Here is a 22,728-nt window from a genome sequence, read left to right as displayed (position 1 = left end):
CCACCATTGTTTTCAATCTGAGAGAAAAGGATCATGTTGATGCAAAAATATTCCTAACCAGCTGAATCCCAAACTTATGCTATTTGGCTTCCCTATATAACATTATTAATTGGTATTCTAAAAAAATAATAATTGCTGTGTAGGCCTAATTTGTTTCAATCATTGATTTAATGACTCACTGGACAAGGATAGCATGAAGCAGGCAGACTTTAACCCATTGGAGTCTTAAGAGTACGGTACCACATAAAGATCAGCCTCTTGGTACTGAAGTGGTCTGTTACCCACAATTGAAGACATCTACCGACTAAGGCCCGATTTCACCAAATACTTAAACCGCCGTTAAGCCTCGCTCTAACTACAGTTAGTTCTTAACTGACGAAATCGGATTCCACCCATCACCATAACTCTCTGTTAGAGCTAGTTTAGAGAAAACCGTAGTTCTTTTGAAAGTTATGGGTGATGAAGAGTTGCCTGCCTATGTTTTTCACCAAACTAGATGGATGAGAGAAAAGGTTAATGATTTAACTAAGACAAGATTAATTTTATAACTAGATATGAAACGTTTTGCCTTTTTCTTTAGGTTATCCACAAGATTTGTAGTAAAGGCATATCCCTAGGAATGTGATCAGCCACTTTTTTGTCCCTGCTGAAATAGTTTTTCTACCTACATTATCAAATTCCTTTTTTCTTTGTAAAAAAAAATAGGCTCCCTTTTCCTTTTCCCGGTTTTAAGTAACCCTAACCCTACAGTCAAACAATTAATTTAGTTCAGTCAGAGGTAATTAAGGTCAATAACTAAACCTAAATTGTCATTATTCTGCTAGTATTTATAGAAAATCATTATTTTTATGACATCTTTATTATTTAAATAAAATTTCAACAAAGAAATCAAGAACTTATGATGGAACAACAAATGTTTCTGGAAAGATCCAAAAATAGTATATTTGTTTTAGAGATTTTATTTTTAGAATCACAAAACAAAACCTTGCAAAATTTGTTACCAGGAAAAGTAGTTCTCTAGTTTTGATTGCATCATAACATCTACCAGATCCTTTTACATAACAAATCAGTCTGAAATAAGTTTCCCTACCTTATCTAACTTTTAGGAAACTAAGGTGGATTTCAGATAATAAAACTGACACTTCAATACAAAAATGTAAGTGTAATACTGTCATAAAAGTACACTAAACTTAACACCTAAACTTAACATCAGTCTCTGAAATCAGTCTCAGAAGTATTTAATATTAAAATAAGACATGGAGTTGTCGTAACATAAAAAACCTAAATATTTATGACATTACATTACAAAACAGTATATTTTCACTGAGGGCTGAAAATGGAGTTTGCACTTGCAATCGCAAGGGGTGTTTTAGTGCTGTGATTTAAAATATATGTATATATTTTAAACAATTTATATTACAGTGATAAAACAAATTTTATTTCCTTTAGGAAACAGTCTGGAAATCAAATTTTTGAACACACATTCCAGCTTGTGGTATAATTTACATACCGTTAAATTTAGATCACTGCCAATCAATGATACGCAGTTGTTTTGTGCCTTACCGTAACTAAACCATTATTCAGCCAGACATGCATACTGGTGATTCTTTTGAGAGAAACGATTGATAGATTATCATATCGTTTAAAAAGGTGAAGGTATAACTAACTGGCGTTGATAATTAAGTGATATTATGCCAACAGACTATTTCTGTGGATATGTTTAGTTACAGGTCTCCGCTGACAAATCATAGACTCTAAGCAACTTGGAAGTCAGCCTTCGTTTGAAATTACCAGAATATGCCCTCAGATGTTGTTTGAAAATTAGACCTCCATACTGTGCTCTAGATACAAGTGCCCCAAGGTGCCCGAATGCTCAATGTTTAAACACCAATTGCACACCACTGTTGTCTAAATGAATGCATTTCCTTAGTTTATATTACACTGTCAAATAATAAAAAAAAAAAAAAACAACCAAGACTAACCAAGATTGCAAACGTTTTCACAAAAGGTGTTAACACTTGGATATTTTTCACTACACTCTAAAATTAATGCTAATTTAAATTACAATGAGAAAATAAGGTTGTCTGAGAAAAAAAACCTCTCAAAATCAGTTAATCAATAAAAAAACACAGCATCAACAGCACCATGTTTTTGATTTTAGGATTACGATTGCCAATCGATATCAAAGTGAAGACAATGTTCACAGAACTGCGGCTGAGTTTGAAACTACTGAATATGGCAAGTATTAGTTTTCACCACTGTCTTACTCACCTGTCTTTAGGTTCCAAAAAGAGCTGAAGTGTGGTAAAAAAAAACAAATAAATATAAAACATAAACATCAAAGAAGACATGTCTTCAAAAGAATTCAACTTTTACAAACTGGCTCCTAAGAAGACAAATGCAAAATACAGAGTGTCCGGTAGAAAGAACCAGCTAGGACTAAAACAATACATTAAACATCAATCATTGTAATCAATATAGGTACCAGAAGTACCTACCACTTTTGTTTAAAATGAAAACTACGAGCCTTGTTTAAAAACACTAAATTCCTTACAAAAAGGCTATTTCCATCACAGCAAATCCTTACCTCTGTAGTAACAAAACACTAAATAATTAATTTATATCACACATGGAGGCATTTAGGCCTCAGATAGCTAGAAGGCATAACTTAATCTATAGTGTTCAACAAACTTAATTAAATAGGAGTGCTCTCTGATTCCATTTGTAGGCCTTGAATCTACAAATTTTCTGTGTTCCGACGTAATGGTAAGATATAAAACAATCTTGGCACATAAGGTTCACGTCGTGCGGCATACGATCACTGCCCATAACAATTCGACTGAAACAATAACAACAGTGTTAGCATTTAATAAAAGCTAATTTTAATAAGAAAAAATTTGAAATAACTATTGATTGATTAAAAGTGGCAATAGTCATGTTACTTGGTCAACGTCCAATTTAAACATTGTAGGATTGACAACTATAATCAGTAAAAACATCATGAAAAGCCAACCAACAGCACAACCACAATATATACTTTAACAACATTCGTCATCACCTCCAGCAATGCTGGCAACATCTTTTATGATTACCCGCTATCACAGAAACATCCGTTATGTCTTTCCATGTTTGCGACAACAAGCGTGATCATCTCCAGCAACCATATCAATATCCGCCATCATCTATCAAAGACATAGGCCTAGCCAGAATTACGATAATTTGTGCACAACTGTGATTATCTATAAAAATAGTGGCAACATCCGTGATTATTCATCATTGTGATCATTTCCACGAGTGATTCACTTCCTTGACATAACAACGCAAAGATTTACATACAATTCATGGTATTCCTAGTTTCCGGGTTGACTGGACAACTTGCATAGTAATAGCAAAAATAGCTACAAAAGGTCTGCTTATACATAATTTTATAACTAAGGAGTTAAAAATTATAGTTTTGTAAAACAGTAGGCCTACTTACTCGGCTGGTTTCTTGGTGCATATTAAACAGTAGCTTATTGAAGAACGACTCGTTTTAGTGATATTCGGATAGTCAGAAGAGTGCAGAGAGTGTTTCTCAGTGATAAATCTGAAAAAAACCAATTTTAGTTTAAGGTTTGAATGAAGTAGTAGAACTTCATCAAATAAGTGTTTGATATAAGAAGAACTCTACACAATTTTTTAAGTTAATTTAAATGAAGGAAGAAAACAAGTTAAGATGTTATACCTGGAATGCTACAACATTAGTAACATTGTTGTGTTTAGATGGGGCCTAACTCATTGTCAAGGCTAAAACATTCCAACAGGGAAGCTCTCTTAATCTGTTTTTATTTGCCTTAGTTGTGGTTGAAATTATAAAACAACTCAGAGCAGTAAAGACAACATACTTTAAGCACTAGTGTTTATTGAAAACTAGGTGATTTGAGGACATACAAAATAAGAATTCCAAATAACGCTGAACATGATGTATACAAATTTGAAAGCTGGAAATTACAAATCCCAGAAACGCTCAGATTAAGAAACCTTACCCTCTAGAAAACAGCAAAAACTACAATTTTTGCACCAAATGTTGATGAGTAAAATACTTCTACCAAAACAATATGTGAGAAAAATGGCAGCAACAAAACTACAACAAAATTGTGTAGGGTCTATTGCTCAGAATAGCTGTTTATGTTGTGACCCCAGCTTAACTTGGATGTACCACGTTATCCAGATGTGCAACAAGCTCAAGATAACAGTGTACCTTCTTACGAAGCTTGAGCTTTACGTCTTGTCTTGATCTTGAGCTTGTTGCTTACCTGGATAACGTGGTACTTGGGCAGGTTATCTCCAAACTGTATATAGTCAGTGTACCATACTCTTATTCAAAGCCACATAAGATATGGTATCACACTCTGGGGCCATTCAACTGCAACACAACATCTTGCTACTTCAGAAGATGGTGTAGAGAATGATTACGTCTGCCAGGTTTCATGGCCACTGCAGACTTAAAAGTTCTGACTGTTTACAGCTTGTACAGCTTAGTAGCATGGTATAACTCAAGGGAAACTCAACTAAACTTGCTCGACGCAAGGACCAACACACATAACATGGCCAACTCCTTGACCTACACAGATTTCCTTTTGCCTGGTAACCTTAGTGCACCAGGAAGATCTACAACACACTCCCAGCTAGAGTGTGCAAGCTGAACCAACTACTGGGGGCTTTTAAAGATACACTAAGAATTTAGGTAGGCAGACCTATAGTGAAATATATGAAACACTACTTTTTAGCAACTCGTCGTAATCATTTTTTTTCAATTTAGCTTAATATATGACACAATATCTTTTGCCTTTGTCGGTCTCTGATGCAGAATCCAAGTATCAAGTAAGTAATATTGGATACTAGTGTAAAAGGAAATCAAGATGTGATAAATGATTGGGATTCACCTTGCTTGGCTTATCATGATGATGTGTTCACAGCTGCCCTGATGTATGTAGACGTAAGGGTAGCCAAACCTAACCCTGAGGTCCTCCACTTTTCTATCATGCATTGCCATTGTTTTACCAACATCAATATGATTTTCTTGAGCCCACTTTTTGATGGGTTCAGAGTAATCTTCAGTGCCCTCTACGGTGTCAATGTAGAAGGTATTGTCGATGTAAAACATGCCCGACTTGTACGTATCCTGAAAAAAAAAAACACTTTTAGGAAAGGATACTAATTCAAACCTCTGTATCTTAAAAATCACCAAAATTCTATTTATTTACGGCAAAAACCATTATGCAACAAGTACCATACACAAAGATACAAAGTTATTGAATCAGTAATAGTGCATGCTCACACAAGAATCAATATGTGTTTAAAACATCCCGGGTTGATGAGCCAAAGTAACGGAATCCATAACCAGCAAACTGGTAGTAATTTTGCATGGAACGAAGAACTAGAAAAGAAAAACTCCTTCATACAAGACTGCACAATGCACAGAACATCACCAACGTATGTGCATTAAAAAGACACCTGATCTCAAAGATGGATCAAAGAGGACACGCACCAACAACCAAATTACAACAACTCGTCATCTATCAACCAAATGACAACTCCACCAACAACCACACACCTACCATAAAAAGGGCCGCTACTAGAATCAGAGAGCGTACCCAAGATACCTACACATCATTCAAAAGCAGGTGGGTAAAGCAGGTGATAAGACATACTCCGGAGGGCAGAAGACCATTTTTCCTGTCAATTTGTGTTTTTATTCCAATGCGCTATTATTTAAACTTTAAGGGATAACTTATTTGAGCCATGGAACATTTCCTGTTTATAGTAAGTATAATTAAGCCTACTTTATAGACAGCAATCAATCAGGCACACGCTTAGTTGAGTTTTATCAGCTATGAGAGCGAGATGGATGAGTGAGATGCCTGTGTACAGTGTTTCCACAAAGCCAAAACAAAATTCCCGCTTACGGGGCCGAGAAAATCTGATTTTATCATTCTTGTATAAATAAATAGCTATTTAAACCTTGCTATAATGCGTTACTAAAACAGTTGAATCCAATTGAAGTTTTATTTTATTAGGAAAGCAGAGATTTGAGAGCCAAAAATCCCATATCCACATCCCCTTTCAATCACATGCACAATCTAAAAATTTCCATTTTTGGTATTGACTAATAAACAGATACCTTCTGTTTATTGGTTCACTATAACTACGCTGCTACTCAAATATATACAGAAACATGTCTTTTTGTTAGGAGCTTTTGGTGGAACATTTAAACTGTAAAGACCTGAGGGATGCATTACCCAGAAATATATCCATAGAGATAAGATCGGCATTCATTGCTCAGTACAATAGTTCATTCCATGTAAAGACACACTTACCTTTGCCAAATTTTGTTTCTTATCAAAAGGCCATTCGCTGATTTCACCATCTGTTGTTTGGTAGTCTAATTCACACATAATTTTTTGCCGCAAGTTAAAAAGAGTTTGGAAGTTAAGCACGTCAATTTCTTGCAAGCACTTTCCAATACGAAAATTTTTTAATCCTGGAGCATGTTTGAAGGGCTTATGAACTCGAAAACTGACAAGAAAATGTTCTCTTGGTAACAAATTTCTTTTTCCATACCTCTGAGTTGTGTCCTAAAAGAAAAAAAATAGGTGATTGTAGGCTTATACAAAGTTAGTTACCGTACTAATTTTGTAATTTAAAATTTTTTAACAATGCTTACCAGTTGGCCCAAAAATATGACAAACACGGTTTGTTACAATGTGAAATGCGAAAGTTCCACGCAGTGCAAAGAAAAGTAATCATACACTTAAATGATCAACAACGAGAAGTTTTACCTCTATGTACATATACTCGTTAGCAGTGCTCGATTTGCGGCGGAACGGCGTTCTGGTACATCTCTTGTGTTCCGGCACCTCAATTTTTACAAATCGAGCAATGCTCGTTAGGACATACATATATGTATATACGACTACATCCAACTACTGTATATTCATCATCAACTAACTCCTTTCTCCCCCCCCCCCCACATGGAGAGAAGCGTAACAAAACTAAGTCAAAATACAAAAATTTTAATTGTCATAATGTGTACCGTAATTAATGGTATTAATATTTCAAATTAACTATTTTATAGAGGTCTCGGAACCTCACTTTGTGTGCATTTGCAAGACAAAAATATCAGTCAAAATTAACTGAAAATGCTGATGCATGAGTGCTGTCGCTGACATGTAATACAAACTAATTGATTTTAATATGCAGCTTTTATAACAAGCACTCAACAAAATAGATGGTTGACTCACTCTCACTCTACTCTCGTCTAAGTCTAGTCCAGCTTGGGAATTGAAAACAATTAAAAGAAAAGAATATTGAAAACTTCAACTAGAAAAATAAAATTTAACATTAAACCTGCTCAAATTTCGGGAAGGCACTTAACAACAATCAACGTTTGTTATTCTCAACATAGTTTTAACTTAACTAATTTTTATAAATACTAATAATTGTAAAGTACTTACGACCATCGTCATCCCTCTAATAGAGCAATTCTTTCTGTTTTGGCTGGGAGCTCTTTGATTGATTTCATGAATGATCTCAGCAGTAGTACGTTGTTTATATTGCATATCAACCTCACTTTCGTCTGAGGAGGATTGTTCATCCATGTTAGAATCACTTTCATTTTGCGTGTTAGATTGCTTATTTTGCGTGTTGGATTTCTTATTTTCCGTGTTGGATTTCTTATTTTCCGTGTTGGATTGCTTCATGTCAGATTTATCATTATCCTCCTCCTGCTCATTATAATCAATCTGTTCAGTTTTTACCCTAATGCGTGCACTTCGCCGAAGCCCTTTGTTTTTTGAAGAAATATTTTCATCATCTTCTTGACCAGGAATACTTGGACATGTTGGAATTTCATAATCATTATTAGCATTTGTTAGTGCAGCAGGTTCGGATACTACAGAATCACAACTTTTTATGGATGGGATTGTTTCTTGTGATATGGTTCTTTGGCCAAGAAAACTTGAACAGGTTGGAATTTCATAATCACTATCAGCATTTGTTGGTGCAGCAGATTCGGATGCTACAGAATCACAACTTTTTATTGAAGTGATTGTTTCTTGTGGTAGGTTTTCTTGACCAGGAAAACTTGAACTTGTTGGAATTTGATCGTCATTATTCACATTTCTTGGAGCATCAGGTAAGGGTGCCATGAAAGAATCATAGCTATTTGTGGATACAATTGTTTCTTGCGATTGGTTTTCAGATGTATCCGAGGGTGTTAGAAATATAGCAGTCGCTACACTACGGTTAGAGTCAACGAAAACACTGACGTTTTTATCAATCTCATCACTTATGACAGAAGATGATATTGAAGCTGTATCTTGATTGTTTGAATTTTCCTGTGTTTTTTTAAGCAGGCCACCTTTTGAAGTAGAGGGCAAACTCAACATAACATCAACTAGTCCTAATTCAGATGATGGTTCATTGTCTTTCTTGTGGTCGCTAATTTCTTTATGAACAACATTTTCATTTTCTTTTGCCACATTTGATTTTGATGTGGAGCCTTTAGGCCTACCCTTTTTGTTTGACAAGTTGCCAATTTTTTTTCTAGAAGTGCTATGGGAGAATTTCTTTGATACTTTTTTTGTAGGGCGTTTTTGTTTTTGTGATGTTTTGCAATCATTTGTTGGCCCTGACTTTCCAGCTTCTGTTGAAGTAGAGGGCTTACTTTTTTCTAATAAAGTGGAAGGCTTACTTTTTCCTGTGGAAGTGGGAGGCTTACTTTTTCCTGTTGAAGTGGAAGGCTTACTTTTTCCTGTTGAAGTGGAAGGCTTACTTTTTTCTGTTGAAGTTGACGGCTTACTTTCATTACCAATGAGTTCATTTGTTGAAACATCAATAGGCATAGTATAAAATTGTCTTGGACTGTAAAAAAAAAAAACAATCAATAGTATAAGTGTATTAAAAAACTTAAAATTTAGTAATAAACTAAAAAGTACGTTTAATGTTACTGCTGTAAAAATTGTTTTTTTTTTATTGGAGGTTAATATTAACTTAGTTATTTTAGGTTAATCTACAACCTCACCACCTCTCCAACTTAAGGCTACCTCCACCTGGCAACTTTTTATCATAGTTTTGTCAGCCAGTAACAGAATGCACTACCTTCAAAAATTCTATTTTCTACCTTCCTCATTTGTCGTAGCTGACATAGTTGTCGGATCATAAAAGTCGCTACTGTAGCTCACAATAAGTGGTTCCATCAGTTTGACTAGGTGAAAAAGTTTGTGTATTCGACAAAAATTATTAATTGAGATCATCACCATCTGCTGGTGGCTTAAAACAACTATGATTCCGATTAAAAAACTGGTGGCAACTTTAACACATGGGATGAAATTAGAGATGTTATTTAGCCTAAAGTTGTATTCCAGCAACGCAACGTAAAGTTTTTCGCCTGTCAATAACAGGTTGCCTCATCTGGTTACTTCAACAACGTTGCCGAGTTAAGCTCTACCGTTATGTAGAGCTTAAAAATGAAATAATTTAATATAGGCTATTGAAGCGCTGTTGTATGCCTAACGGTCACGGAGAAAATTCAAAAATAGTGTAATTTAAAATTCCCATGTTATTCTTATGGAGAAAATGAAAATTGTTGTAGTTTACTTGTTTATGGATATATATTGATAAAATTTGGCAAATTTATTTATTTCATCCTATAGGCTACTATTGACGTATGGTCAAAAGACACTTTTACCTTCCCCGTAGCAGCAAACATAAGCACTAATTAAATCTAATGTTATTTAAATAGGGAACCAATCTATCTATTCTATATATTAATTACGTAAGCCGATTCTTTGCATCAAAATTGTGGGCGACTGGGAAGTCGTAGAATGACGGGAGAGGGCTCAAATTAAAGGTTTCGATCCCGTGACGGCGGGAAAAATAGTGTTATTCCCAAAATCTTAATACAAAAGTAGATATAACGTAAAATGTTCTCCATAAGAATAGCATTAGAAGGCATTTACTGCTGATTTTTGTTTACTTCAATACAGCTGATCGTGATTTATCATTAAGCAAGTAAGCAATATTAGGCTACATTTGGATTGCTCATTCAGTCAATTCTGCAATGTACAGTAATGTATACTGTATAAAACCAACTATATAAAGGGATAACGTTACCCATAATAATCAAGACTTTTTACTTATGTCAAAGTTGAAACAAGTTGTTTTCAAGATTAAAGAAACGATTCAAGATTAAATGAAGATCTTCTTTGTTTTTATTTCAAAACATATGTTAAAGATTTATTCCAGTCTTTTTTGTAAATTTACTAACATTTATATTTGAGATTTATTGTAGTGTTTAATCAATATTTTGTATGAAGTGGAATAACCTAAACGGTTACTCTTAGAAAACAATTTGGGAATAAAGATGAAGTAGGTTCGTACAGGTATTTGTTCATTAAGTACTTAAGGTACTTTGTTGCTCCAAGCAAAAAAGGTAAAACCAATATAGCCTAGCATGCACGTAGTAAAGGGAGCACCTATAAAACAGATATTTCCAAAAAAAAATTGGAAATTCCCAAAACATTCAGAAAACCGTCTGGAATATAATTAACTCTGAAGTTGGGGAAAATGACAAGAAACCATTAGAAAATATAATTTTAAAACAAAATTCGGAAACAATTTTAGACCCTGGTAAAATTTCAAATATGTTTAATGGTTAGGCCTATTTTAGCAACATGGTTACAGATTTAGATTTAAATTTAAATTCAATTCCTTCTTTCATAAATATATGGGTCAACAAAAATATGAAATATGGATAGTATTCTGAAGCGACAAAAAGAAGCTATCAGAATTATGCTTAATCTTAAACGAGATGATTCGGCAAAAGAACATTTTAAGAAATTAAAAATTTTTACAGTTTATGGGCAATATATTTATGAAACAATTAATTCTTATTGCAAAAAAAAAAAAAAATGAATCTGAGCAAGTAATAAATTCAGTGCATTCTTATAATTTTAGGAGGAGAAGGGAGTTTGTCCAGCCTCACAAATTAAAATTTTCTGAAAAAAACCCTCATAACTTATATGCTGGTAATGATTTTCTAAAATTTGTCCCTGAATTCATAAAAAAATAAACGAACCTATCTAAATCTAAATTCAAGAAAATTCTAAAGGAGCATTTAATAAATCTAGCATTATATTCTTTTGATGAATTTTCCACATCCCATGAATAGAAATACCTAGTACTGATGGTACCATTAGTCTGTGCTCGTGGTTGTAACAGCTGTCGTGTGGATGCGGGGAGGTGAGGGGGCTCTTTTCTAAAAACATTAGTCAGTTTTGCTGTCACATAAAATCGCTGTCAGTGTTTATTTGTTTGTTTACCTTTTTACTTGTAAACAGTTCAATGTTTTGTTTGTGATATTCTTAACCTTTTTTCACGTTTCGTTTTTTTTCTTAATTTAATATAAACACACGTTTTTCTAATTTTGTACCTTTCAGTATCATTATTAGGTGTACAATTTGAGAATCCTTCTAATTATGTTACAAGATGAACATAATAACATAGCATAACAACAACATAATTTAAACAAAAAATCGGAACCTCAAGTCGCAATTGGAAGGCCAAGTTAATAAAGGTGACTATCCTTCTTAGGGATTAGAAGAATGTGACTGCTCCCACCGAGGGAAAACGTGTGAAAACAAACAAAATACCCATAAAATTGCTGAAAAAGACAAAGATTTCACGTCAGTTCTAAACTACACCACAAAAAGGTATGACCTAAGGGCCTAAATTAGTATTTGACGTTAAAATACTGATATAAGAGAAATGTGAAAGAATGAGAATATGTGAGTTGGATCACTTCATGCTGATCGCTCATTTGCTGAAGTAAAGTGATAAGAAGATCGGGATCTTGGATTAGAGGAGAAAATAAGAACACGAGAACGATTTATTTATTAACCACGACCATTCATAGGCCTACTGTCTCGTTGAAATGTGGAGTTCTATCGCTTATGGGTTACTCGTTGGACGGTTGTAAAATGAGTGGACTTTCCTAATTTACTGATTGTTGCTAAATTTATAACCTTTGTTGTTTGGTTATTTACACAAGGTCTTAGTATAAATATGTTTGTATACTTAATTAAAGTCTATAATCATCTTATTAACTGGATGCTTTATTAATTCATTTACCCATATCCAAATGTAACTGAAGGATTATTTTTTGTTCAGATTTCAAAAATATAAACCACTTTGACAAATCTTGTAAAATTGACGACTACTAAAAGACTTCTTTAAGCTTATGACTGATTTTTATCTAACCGCGGCTGTATTATCATAAGCATAAAATATCAAACTGAAAATAAATATAAAACACCAGTAAAAGCAAATGTAGGCCTAAATAGTTGAATGATAAAAGTTGATTAACAAATTTTAGTTTATTAACTATTTACAAGGTAAGGCCTATATACATTTTAACCCAGGTCTTCAATGTCACTCATATCATCGTCTTCTTCATCACTGCTGTCGCTGTTTCCTACTGATATGACCATTGATTCCACGAGGTCGTCGATCCGCGGCTCAGCTGAAGCGTAATTATTTTCAATAGTTTTTACATGGTCGCACTTGTTTTTCCACTCTGTTGCACCAATGATATCAAATTTTTCCTGTGCCAATGAACGGATGCTCTCGAAGCTACAATTTACGTTTCTGCTAGCTACGTAACCTTTTACTTCAGCCCAAATAAGTTCTATTGGGTTTAGATCTGGGTGGTAGGGGGGGAGACGAAGAATAACATGGTCAGTACCCGTGAGTAGTTCATCAATTTCATATCGAACGAATCTTGGTTTGTTCAGCAGTACAAGCTTATACAACTCGGGAACCAGCATTTCGTTTGAATATTGTATTCCATGTTTGGTTAGCCAGTCCTTCATTTCTTGTTTCCTACTATTTGATGTGGGTGCTTTGTCTAATTGCGCATTGTGATAAGGTGCGTTATCTACAACTATCACGGACTTCGGTGGTATGTTCGGCAGAAGTTTCTCTTTCATCCACTTGATCATGGTTTCCTTCCTGACATTGTCGTGATAATCACCCGTGGTGCTCGATGCCTTCCACATCGTCAATGCGTTAGGGACAAAACCAGCTTCACTTCCTGCATGAATCATTATTAGGCGTTGTCCTTTAGAAATGGGTACACGCATTCCCTTGGTTGAGTTGTCAGACCACGATAGACTTGAAACATGGCTTGTTAAAATATATGATTCGTCCATGAAAATAATAGTACGACCCTCATTTCTGAAACGTTTGACTGCTCTCAAATAAGAAATTCTCTTTTCCCGGATTTCGTTTGTCTCAATCAGCATTTTTCGGTTGTTCTGCGTTTTCCTCCATCTGAATCCAAGCTCCTTCAGAATTCTCCTAAGGCTTGATTTTGATCCTTTGAAATCTATCTGTTTTTTTTAGTTCCTCGTGTAGTAAAGAAACTGTTGGTAGTATTTTATGTTGAATGTGGAACTCATACACCAAGCGTCTTATCAAAGCCTTATCAAAATCATCCACTCCAGTGACGGGCCTTTTTCTGCTTTCTTTTAACTTACTAGGAGTACAAAAACTTTTGTTGCTATCATCGTCATCATGTATTAGTAGTGCTTTAAGTTCGCTATTAATCTTCGTTATGACTCGCTCCGAGACCCCTGTTGCCACTGCTGTTCGGGCGCGAGCTTTTGCCAAGGGAATGCTTACAGCTTTATCGTCAGCCTCTTTTTTCATAAACTGGTAAACATTGCTTACTATTTCCCGACTCTGTCCGTTCAGCGTCCTACCCTTCAACTTACTTTTCACTCTGTCACACATAATTCTATGTATGCCGAATACGTTAAAACACAGTATTAAACAAAAAACACAGTTAAACTAAACTAATCTTTCCGTTAAACACACTCTGCTATAATAATATTTAGAAAAGAATATAAATATTTACTTTTTTCAATCAGGTGATTCAATTAGAAATTCGATTATTCCAGCTAGAAATTTTATAGACCACTATTGGTGTGAGTGAGACCATAATGGAGTGAGTGAGCCCAAGTTTTATAGAATGGCTAGTAGCGTCAGATCCGCGCGCACAGACTAATGACACTGTCTGTACTTTTATTTTAAGTATTCTGACACTATTCACTGTACCACCAATGTACATGATTTACGAATAAAGATGTTTGAATATGAATATGAATATATAACAGTAGAACATAGAGTTAATTTCCGTTTCTTAAAACTAACCAAAAATATTTATATCTTGTATTCATATTCACCACGCGCTAGGCGTGTGTTGCTGTCTCAAATAATTGATAGTTTGATCATTGATGATTAAGCTTTTAATTATTTATTCTGGCTGCAGAATCAGCTGATTTTAGGCAGTAAAAAAGCTACACAAAACATTTCACTCCAATGTACACTATTCATTCATTCATATTTGGGTTAAAATACACGGAGCTGCGTTTCAGTAATAACAAAGTAGAACAAGCTAACCTAAGTCATCCTTTAGAGAATGTTTTCCGTATTACATGGTTTTCCTAGACGGGTGGCGTCGTCCTGTAATCCAGCTACTAGGAGGTCACGAATTGTGGATATTTATAGGTATGCACTGTGGATGGGATACTCCCTGGTGTGGATTAACGTCCGCACTAGTGAGTATTACGACCATCCGCAGTACTATCCTGATAATTAGACCAATTCGTATATACCAAGGAAAAATGTGGTTCGGATTCCACTATAAACTGTAGGTCCCTTAAGCGGCCCACACACTGGGGCGCTTGTGCGCGCACATGTGACGCGCGAACAGCTCGACGTCCCAAATGTCAGATGACGTCTCAATGTGTGGGTAAATGTGCCCATGCTCACGACGCGCATGCGAGGTGCCTGGTGCCTGCCGCTGGACCTTCGAGCATCGTCACATGAGCGCGAGCTTGTTATGATGCGCGCCAGTCTGTGGGAAACCGAGGCACATGTTCGCGAACTAGCAGTACAAACCATATCTGCATATACTGTAAATCGGTAACTACAAGGTCTGCGCCTGTGTGGCACAGTGCAGTGTGTAAAACATTCACTGCCCCACGTCTTGTATTTTATTTGTCTTTAAATGTTGTTTGGTTATTACAGTATTGACTTCTTTGTTGGGCGGTTAACATGTCCTTTAATGACATAAGAAAGTTTTGGTCTGAGTTTATTGAGCTTTATAGATCACAAACGTGTTCTTGGGACGTGAAAAGTGTAAACTTTTCAAACAAATAAATGAGAAAATAAATTAAGGAGGTATTAATAACAAAATGCAAGGGGGTGTTTCCTGACAGAGACGATAAGTTTGTGAAGACTGAAATTAACTGTGAGAGCTTAATATCGATGTGAACCAAATAAACTAATTAAATCAAAGTCTATAACACTTATACTCTAAATACGACCCTTATACACTTAGCCTATATTAAATAATACAACCCTCATGTTCTTAATACCTTATTTCCCAAAAACACAAAAACCCAAAAACCATAATACATACAACTAGTAACTACCCAAATAATTGTAGTGCATAATCACATATTTTTTTTAAGGAAAATTTTATTGTTTAGTGACTTTGCTTGCAACTCTAAAAAGATTTTCCTTGTTAAAAAATGCAAAATGAAAACAAATGAACATGGCGACGATACAAAGGAGTTTATTAGAATGATTTCAATATAACTGTTGAATTTGCTGTTATAGCCCACTATTTGAATTGTCAAAAACGGTGGTGCGCGCTCATGTGTCTTTAGTGTGTGGTTACCAATTGAATCGCACATGTGCCTCGAGCCGCTCGCAGTCACCTCACCACGAGCCACGCAAGGCACATGCGCGCTAGTGTGTGGGCCGCTTTAGTTGTCATTAGCTGTTTGGGCTATTAATTAACAGCTGTGTCTAAGGAATGTCGGCCTTAGTCACTAACGAGACTACAAGATCGCGCCACTCATCCTACACTCATCTCCATTCATACTTGGCTTAAAATACCTACATTGTATGGTCGCCATTTCATAAGAAAGTATAAAAGTATTAGGTAAAGTTTCAATAACTGGGTAGTGGAACCCTAACCAGTCGCAAAATAGTTAGTAATTAGACGTTGATTAGGTCCTTTTTTGGTAGAATATGTAAATCAATCGCACCTTTAGGAGGATTACCACAACATAAACTTACATAATAATTAACATATAGGTACTTAATAATTACTAGGCTAATAGGCCTAGTGGTTTTTTTAATGTTGATCAGAAACAAATGTATGGTTAAGCTCTGTCAATGGGATGACTAATTTTGTTAAACCTTTACAAAAGGAGCATAGACTTACAAATAGTCTGGGTAATTTAGCGGTTTTGACCAAGAACTAAGTTTATCTCAACACACCATTTTTTGCCTTTTCTTATTTGACGAAGACAATTTCCGATACTATATTTCAGTCGGGGAAGCCTTTTAATCGCCATTAACCAAAAAACCAAAGCTACCTTAATAAACCAATATTTAAGTATTCATAAACATGTTTGCTGCCTTTAGCAGTTAAACCTCTGGAATCATTCAAATTCTTTATTGAAAATAATATCAACAAAAGCAAACAAAGACAAACAACAAACAGTTTTTTTTTGTTTTTTTTTTTTACACAAAAGATGTAGCCTATTGTACTGGGATATCTATCCTGACACACAGATAATTTGATTCTAAATTTGTTTAAATATTACAATAATTTCTTTTCCATTTGAGCTTTTTTAGGGACTCATGTCCCTACAAGCCACTAGTCTATATATTAATTACGTAAGCCGATTCTTTGCGTCAAAATTGTGGGCGACTGGGAAGTCGTAGAACGACGGGAGAGGGCTCAAATTAAAGGTCTCGACCCCGTGACGGCGGGAAAAATAGTGAAATTCTCCAAATTCTAATACAAAATTAGATATAACATAAAATGTTCTTCATAAGAATAGCATTAGAAGTCATTTACTGATCGTGATTTATCATCAAGCCAGTAAGCAATATGAAATTTCTGGATTATTCATTTGCCAGTAAGGGTCAGTGGAGCCCTAGGCAAACCCAAAAGCAGGGCCCCCATTTTTTCCTAGGCCTAACTTAAGTTAGTGCAGGAAGGCGGTGGTTGAGGGCACCCGGTGGGCGCCAACAAACCTTCGGCGCCCCTGGGCATAAGTTAACTTACGCCTAGTCTGCCCGTTTATAAAAGTGGGCCTGAGCCTAGGCTATCTTACATAGTTATAGGCCTACCGACTATAGGCCTACATAAGCCTAAGTTAGGCCTATGCTAGAATAAGTTTAGTCAATTGCTTATTATACTTACTTCATAGTTTGCAGGAGAACTCTCTGCTTCCAAGCTGAAATTTCCTCTCCTTGTATGCCTAAAAGGTTATTGTATATTTCTCTGGTTGTAGTCTTGCTGTTGGGTTTAATTTCATACAGCTTTTCAGCATACTTGTGAAAGTATTCTTTGAATGTCACCTTTCCAGTACACCATGAAACTTTTTTAGCAAAGCCCCCCGAATTTGGGAGATAGACCCTTTCCATACCCTCTAGCTCTTCCATTTTAAAAATCAACTTGGTCTAGGCCTATTCAAGCTTCTTAGCCTATCAGTTTTAAGAAAAACTAGGTTATTCCAGCCACCGCTCTGTAATTTTATTTCGATTGCTTAACCACGTTTTAACACTTTGAATAAATAGCGAAATAGCCCGCCTGACAAAGTAACTACTTAAAGTTAATTTTTGAACATATCTTTACAACCTCAAACAAAAACGGCGTCACAGCTACAGCTACACTCTACAGTACAGCTTATCAGCGAGCACTCACTTCACTCCAGTGTGTCCACAGGGGACAGGGGTACCACTTTTTTGTACTAAATTTCCCTGAAAAATGTACAAGATTTCCTAATGTAGGTACAAGATCAAAAGATAGAGTAATGCTACTTTATATGGCTCTCTGTGTTATACCATAGAGACTAACCAAAGTTCTTTGACGTTTTTATCCTTGTGGTGGCACCTTGACGCTCCCCCATAGAAATAAAACCATTAAATTAATCAGGTCTCCTCTCACCTTCACACTTAATAACATAAAACTCATTGTTCTAATTATTTGATAAAGCGGAACGCCCTCTTGTTAAATTTGACTTTAATCTCAGAAGTGAATGCCTACTTTTTTCATAACACAAGTAGACTTCTCATCCCATTGTAAATTTTGAGGCTCGTTTTTCGTATCTAGTTCATGTCCGGTGACACTGACCGCTAGTATCGACGAAATTTTTTTTCTTTTATTTTAGGATTGATTTCATTATTTGCGCTATACTGTTTGACATAACTACGGGACAAGCTATTGTTTATGATAAGATCGTTTTATTTGGCTAATGGCTGAACGAAGTTTTAAAAGAAACTAACTGAAATAACAAGAAACAAATTATAAACAAAACATCACCTCTACAGTTCACCGCGGCAGAAATAACAATAAAATTGGCTTCAGCTGTTCCATAAGAATGAGAAATCCACTAAGGCAGTACATATGCTTATCTATGTATTTTATTATAGCCGGTAATTTATTGTTATAAAATTACATAGAGTAAGTTATGGCATGTGGTCTTTACAATTCAACCAAGATATGAAAATCCGGAGTTGCCAACTGTTATTTATTAACTTAAAAATCCCCCAAACTGCGTGTATTTTTCAATTTTTATAAAAACAGATTTTGAAGGAAAATGTACAAGATTCAGTGAACAATGTACTAGGGTACAAGAAAATATCAAAATGTACTAGATCTTGTACAATTGTACAAGCTGTGGACACACTGCTTCACTCAGCTTTCACTTCTTTCAGCAATCAAATGGTTGGCCGCCAATCACAAACAATCAGCATGGCGTGGCGATGAGATGACTGATATGGTTAGGTTATGGATGGACCATAACTTAATGGTAAATGGAGTAAGGTCAAAACAAACAACTAACTAACTAACCGAACAAGGAATGGGCACACGGAATGGACTAAGGCTAGGATTATACTAGGACGCTGGCGTCCGGGAGGCCGGCGTCCGGGACGCTAGCGGGGCATTAAATCAAATGGGGGCGATTATACTAGGGATGCCAGCGTCGGACGCTAAAAAAAAGCCACCGGACGCTCGATTTTAATGTCCCTAGAGGCCAAACACACCATCGGTACATATAGATTAAAATATTATATATATGTCCATAAACGCGATAACTTGAGTAATTTTTGTCCGATTTTGATGAAAAAGGTGAAGGGCGGGATAAACTGTTCGCGAACCAGCATGAACGGACCTTGTTTTATGGGGTAAAAAAGGGGTTTTGTCATTTTTGACCCGTAAGACACAAAATTTCCCAATTTCTCTCTAGACAATTTTAATGAGCTTAAAAACAAATAATTTAGTATATTAAAGTGTTTTCGTACGTTTATTAGTTACGGAGAAAATTAAAAAAGTGTAAATTAAAAATTCCCATGTTATTTTTGTAGAAAATATTGTTACTGTTGGAGTTTGCTTGTATATGGATATATTTATATCAAACTGTGCCAATTTGTTTTATACTAAGCTATTAATATTTTACTAAAAACACACTTTATTAGCCTCCTTAAAGCAGCAAACCTGGGTACTCGTTAAACCTATGTTATTTAAATATATAGAAACAAAAAGCGACAAAACGTTGAAATAAAATGACAGTCCGAGAGGCTAGCGTCCCAACACAAATCACGTAATTTATCGGCTCGAAGTGGGACGCTAGCGTCCCGGACGCCAGCCTCCCGGACGCTAGCGTCCTAGTATAATCCTAGCCTAAGGCTAAAGGTGTAGTGACGTCATATCTCTAGTGGTTAATGTCTTCTCTTGAGGCGACACGATTACCGTAACGAAACGATGTGATTTCAGCGACGTTCGTGGCATAGTTGGTAGCGATTCGGATTGAAGTTCAGGAGGTCTGGGGTTCGAAACCCACTGGCAGCACTATCTTTTTGTCAACAAATTTTTCATATCAGCAAGTTTGGTTGGTTAGGTTAGGTTATGACAGTTAAATTTTATAATACTAAATTTTAAAATTAATTTTATAATTAATTAAAAATTATAAGTAATCATTAATTAGATTTTTATCTTATATAGTTTTTATATTATCAGCAAGTCTGGTTGGTTAGGTTATGTTATGACAGTTTAATTTTAAGAATTAAAAATTTATTTTATAATTTTAAAACAATATTTTATAATTAAAAAGTTAATTTTATAACAAAAAATAAAAAATTAAAAATTAATTTAAATTTTTTCAACTTAGCAGTCCTAGCGGCGAACGCTGACACTACAAGATATGTTAGCCTTAGTCCCTCCCGTGTGCCCCACCGAACATAACAATAACAACATAACAACAAACGAACAAAACAAACACGAGCTTCAGCTTCTTCTTCTTCCGCGTCTGAACTTTTCTAGTTCCTCTTCTTCTTTCTTCTAGGTTTTTGATATTTCCCCCCCTTTTTACTGAACTGCCAGCCACCTCGCCAGCTTCAGTTATAAAAACAAAAGTTTTGTGCGCACGGACCATTGCACGGACGGGTCGCTACATGGTCGCTACTAGCCGAACTAAAACATACGGGTACCGGTTATTGGCAGGGCTGGGGAGCCTGGGGGCACGGCCCCCTTTCTGGGGGTGCTGAATTTTTATTTCAGGATTAGTGTTGCCTACAGTATTATTTTGAGGCTTCTGATTGGATGAGGGAACATCATTACCACAACGATACGGTTGATGCAAACGGCCTCGGTGGTGTAATGGATAGAGTGTTGGGCTGATGATCCGGAGGACCCGGGTTCGAATCCCCCCCGTAGCAACATTTTTTGTGTTGGATTTTTTTCATTATCAACAAGTTTGGTTAGGTTATGACGGTTTAATTTTATAATTAACATTATGAAATTGAATTTGACCCATTTATAGTTTTATTTTATGGACAGAAATATTTTTTCGGTTAAACCTTCATTTGATTTTTCATTGTTAGCAAGTCTGGTTAGTTTTTGGTTCGGTTATGATAGTTTAATTTTTAAAAAAATATATAAAATAGGATTTGAGGCATTTATAATTTTATTTTATGAAAAGAACTATTTTTTCGATTAATAAACCTTCATTAGATTTTTTCATTGTCAGCACGTTTGGTTGGTTTGGTTAGGTTATGACGGTTTAATTTTATAATAAAAAAATATAAAATTGAATTTGAGGCATTTATAATTGTATTCTATGAACAAAAATAATTTTTCAATTACTAAACATCCGTTATAGTCATTCAGAAGCCTCTAAATGGCACTGTTGGCAAAATTAATCCTGAAAAACAAATTGTACCCTGGGGGTAGGTGTGTTTTACATTTAATGTTAATCCGAATAAAGTAAGTGAGGAAGTATTTAATATAGGCTATTTATCTGAGAAATATATTAAATCATGAACAATTATTACGTTGTGGAGTAGATTTTCAGTTATTAAGAGTGGTCTTCTTTTATGCACTAAAAGAAGATGTCAACGATGTTTCAAAACAAGAAAAGCCATATAAACGAAAGAGTGATGATTGTCACCAACAATGAAAACGGCACAATAAACATAACCTGAACCACTGAACCTCTAATTTTTAAGTTATTACTTACCGTATTATTTAGGTTTTGCTTTGGAAAATCTATATTATTAAAGTGATATGCATTCCAATTTGTGTAAACGGCATTTTATCAAAATAAAATTAAAGGCATATGGCACATCAAAACGAAGCTTGGAGTGTGTATATTTGCCGAAAAGCATTGGTTTAGACGAATTTCTTAAGGGCTCTTCCCCGCAGACATATTTCCAAAGGGCTGAGCCACGGCCGCATCGTTGCAAGTAGTGTTATAACAGCTGTTTTGTTTGGAAGCAGCTAATGTGTATTTACAAAAGATTGGTTACTGGACTATGGCAATATTGACTCCACTCAAGGCCTTTTTCAGGCCCGTTTTTGACCCTGTCAGCGCCCTAGGCACAACTAATAGTAGCGCCCCTTTGCAATATATATATATATAATGTGTCCACCGACCGGGAAATCCGGGAATCATGCGGGAATGTTATGAACCGGGTATTATGTGTGAATTTTGTATTTCTACCTGGAGTTTTCAAATTACCGTGATCGCGCATGACAACAGTTTCCGAAACAGCAAGAATTTTACCGCGATCGCGGAAGACGATGATGATCTCCACACAACTGCGGAACATGATTAACATTTTGCTGCAATCGCGGGAGACGATTGCCATGTATACACGACCGCGGGAGACGGCTACGATGTCTACAGGACCGCGGGAGATACAATAATGATTTACACGGCCGCGAGGGACGATCAGAATTATGCCACGATCGCGCAAGAGAATGAAAATGTCCACATGACCGCGGGAAAAATCAGAATTTTGCCTCATTCACGGAAGACGGTGATCTCCATATGTCCACAGGACCGCAGGAGATACAATAATGATTTCTACATGGCCGCGAGCGATGATCAGAATATTGCCGCGATCACGGAAGGCGATGATAATGGCCACACGATCTCGGGAAAAGCTCAGTACTTTGCCTAATTTGCGGAAGAGGATTATGATCTCCACAAGACCGAGGGAGATGATTACCATTTTTTTACAATCGTGGGAGGCGATTAATATGTTCAAACGACCGCGGGGGACGATATAATGATGTCTTCACGGCCGCGAGGGGTG

At 35.8% G+C, this 22,728-nt stretch overlaps 1 protein-coding gene across 2 annotated transcripts; it reads right to left on the bottom strand.

Annotated features, from left to right (window-relative positions):
* Positions 1-1,142: 1,142 nt before the first annotated feature.
* Positions 1,143-17,782, bottom strand: LOC128989996 (uncharacterized). 2 transcript variants are annotated; one of them, XM_054412194.1, is made up of 6 exons: positions 17,330-17,782; positions 7,497-8,904; positions 6,360-6,617; positions 4,926-5,164; positions 3,479-3,586; positions 1,143-2,839 (listed from the first exon to the last, which is right to left on the bottom strand). In XM_054412194.1, the coding sequence occupies exons 1-6, from the start codon at positions 17,569-17,571 to the stop codon at positions 2,692-2,694; spliced, it is 2,403 nt and encodes an 800-aa protein (XP_054268169.1). In that variant the 5' UTR covers positions 17,572-17,782; the 3' UTR covers positions 1,143-2,691. The 2 variants fall into 2 exon arrangements, with proteins under 2 accessions (XP_054268169.1, XP_054268170.1); XM_054412195.1 differs by lacking the exon at positions 6,360-6,617.
* Positions 17,783-22,728: the final 4,946 nt, after the last annotated feature.

This window comes from Macrosteles quadrilineatus, unplaced genomic scaffold (assembly GCF_028750875.1).
Source record: "Macrosteles quadrilineatus isolate MER2022 unplaced genomic scaffold, UCM_ALF_1.0 Scaffold_3__2_contigs__length_128488019, whole genome shotgun sequence".
Classification (NCBI taxonomy): Eukaryota; Metazoa; Arthropoda; class Insecta; order Hemiptera; family Cicadellidae; genus Macrosteles; species Macrosteles quadrilineatus.
The sequence above is the reverse complement of the archived record's forward strand: the minus strand, read 5'-3'. Positions and strand labels throughout refer to the sequence as shown.

Bases quoted from the DNA above. Each gene is read 5' to 3' on its own strand.
- LOC128989996 (XM_054412194.1), bottom strand. From the start codon at position 17,571: ATGGAAGAGCTAGAGGGTATGGAAAGGGTCTATCTCCCAAATTCGGGG. The intron at 8,905-17,329 runs GTAAGTATAATA...TTTTTTTTACAG, and splicing joins GTTCTCCTGCAAACTATGAA to TCCAAGACAATTTTATACTA. The intron at 2,840-3,478 runs GTAAGTAGGCCT...TTATTGTTTCAG, and splicing joins TGCACCAAGAAACCAGCCGA to TCGAATTGTTATGGGCAGTG.